The following is a 2,500-nucleotide window of genomic DNA, read 5'->3' as shown; positions in this document are numbered from 1 at the left end:
ACAACAACAGGCAGTGAGAGCTGCTGGAGTGCAGTTCAAACTACCGTTCACTTGCATTGAACTCATTTTCCCAGAAGCTCTTGCAGCCCAGAGCACAGGTTCATTTCCGGGTTTCGTCATCATAATGGGACACATTATCGGGTGTAGCGTATTACGCAGGCAGAAACATGGATTAAATAGCGTGTAAAACTGGTTATGCAGTACAACTGTTTAATATCTATGGTAATAGTGTAATATAGGTTGCCTATTAGGGAGAAGATAGCATGTCCTGTCTATAAGCAGTCGTGGGAAAAGTACTCATATGTATTACTTAAGTAAAAGTATCAAATACTGCAGAAATATGTAGAAATATTCCATTGCAAGTATAAAAGTCAGGAATAAAAAATGTACTTGAGTAAAAGTACAAAAGTATTGAGTATTGTATCGAGATGTACTTAAAGTACCAAAAGTAAAAAGTATACTCATTACTTGTCAGGGGCGCATGCATTTTACCGTGGATTTTTAAATATTTCTTCTGCACTGTAATTGTATTCTCTTAAATCGTGTGTGTGTGCGTGTGTGTGTGTGTGTGTGTGTGTGTGTGTGTGTGTGTGTGTGCGTGTGTGTGTGTGTGTGTGTGTGTGTGTGTGTGTGTGTGTGTGTGTGCGTGTGTGCGTGTGTGTGTGTGTGTGTGTGTGTGTGTGTGTGTGTGTGTGCGTGCGTGCGTTCGTGTGCGCGTGCGTATAGGTGGAGCAGGAGCGCATGGACAAAGTCTGGCCTAGGCTTCGAGTCCTGGCCAGGTCATCTCCAACTGACAAACACACTCTCGTCAAAGGTATATAGATCTTTATGCTCTTTATGCTCTGCTGATGCTTATCCCATTTAGACCTGAGGAAGATTCTAAAAATGTCTTCTAAAGTTTTCTGAAAAACCTATGTTTCTATGTCAGTCGTTCTCAAACATTTATGTCAAAGACCCCCAAAAAAACTATGTATTTGGCCACCGACCCACATCGTAAAATATGTTGTTCCATGGACCCCTCCCAGGAGCAAAGATTTGAGTTAAAAACATTCGCTCTGAAAGAATACATATTCAATGATTTGCGCCACATTTTCACGATTATTCAAAAATAGCAGACCTACAAGCTCATAGCGCGGCACTCGGTGTCACGCTATGAGCTTGCAGATCTGCTTTACTTTACTTTATTTGTTTATTTGGACAGGACAATGCATATTAATGGAAGTCACATGGACGTAAATACACGCTAATTTTCATCCGCTGTCCTCACAAAGAAACGGAAAACAGACAGGCAAACAGTGGAATACATTTACTGTACATTTACATTACATAGGGAACACAGCATAAAAAATGAAATACACCTAAAATAATCATGAATGGTTGCAGCTTTGGTTTTCAAGCAACCATTTTTTCAGATTGAATTTAAAAGATGGAAATGTAGCACAATCCCTTATGCGCATTCCATGCTACACAACCCTGTACTGAGAGGACATTTTGGCCGAATGTTGTTTGCCAGTGCGGCACTTCGCAGTCTCCTCGAGTGGTTGCTCTGGTACTGATTCCCCTAACAGGCTTTCGTTTAATGAATTAACTTAGGGGGGGCGGGCACAGACTATGTAGGGTCTTGTATATGACCCCAACCTGTTTGAAAATGTTAAAGTTATCAAAGCTAAAAAAAACATTCACCTCCGGAGGATGTTACAATGATGATATGAGTGGGGCTTCCTGTCAAACACTTTGAGCGCGCTCTTGTAGAGCTGTTCTATGGGTTTGAGAGTAGTCACACCTGTGCAAGACCAGCTTGTGAAACAGTATTCAATGTGTGATAGGATCATACAGTGAAGATACGATCTGGCCTCTCCAACTGTCAGGAAGGGTCTAATTTGTTTAAACTTTTGAAGGTTGAATTTAATCGTATTAGTGACTTTCTTCACATGTTTTTTAAAGGTTAGGGTTGAGTCTAATATGACTCTGAGGTACTTGAACTCTGGGACAAGGTGAAGTTCCTCTCCACACAGAAACTCATGTGAGGACTCCAACACAACTGGTCTTTTGGAGAAGGCCATGCAGACTGTCTTTTTGGCATTCAAGAGCAGACATGAATCTATAAGCCAGTCTTGAATGCTTGTCAGGGCTGAGGTTAAAATTATTGACACATCTGCATAGCTTTTACCATGGGCAAGTACAGCAGCATCATCTGCATACATCTGGACATGTACTGTAGATTATTACAGTACATACTTCAGGTAGGTCATTTATGTACAGAGAGAACAAAATTGTACCTAGTATTGAGCCCTAACCTTGCCTCACCAGGCTTTCCACCACCTCGGAGAAAAGCCTGGTCTCTGTTTCAAAAGTCTGTATGATCCCGGCTTAAGCGGATGATATGGTATTGGTTACGTCATGTTGTAGTATTGTTTTGTGGTCGCCAGACAGGAACAACAGGCGGCGACAACTTCCTTTTCCCTCTTAATAAAAGCTCTCGACTCGTAGCCTGTAGCTT

At 41.6% G+C, this 2,500-nt stretch overlaps 1 protein-coding gene across 1 annotated transcript in view; it reads left to right on the top strand.

The window, feature by feature from the left end:
- The window catches only part of atp2b2 (ATPase plasma membrane Ca2+ transporting 2), a 125,315-nt gene that overhangs the window by 100,790 nt on the left and 22,025 nt on the right, over positions 1 to 2,500 (top strand). Inside the window, exon 15 of the mRNA XM_080791997.1 lies at positions 727 to 814. Within this exon, the coding sequence (XP_080648123.1) occupies positions 727 to 814 (88 nt within the window). The remainder of the gene's footprint in view (positions 1 to 726; positions 815 to 2,500) is intronic.

This window comes from Protomyctophum bolini (genome assembly GCF_963924005.1).
Source record: "Protomyctophum bolini genome assembly, chromosome: 2".
NCBI lineage: Eukaryota > Metazoa > Chordata > Actinopteri > Myctophiformes > Myctophidae > Protomyctophum > Protomyctophum bolini.
This window is presented reverse-complemented; position numbering and strand designations above follow the sequence as displayed.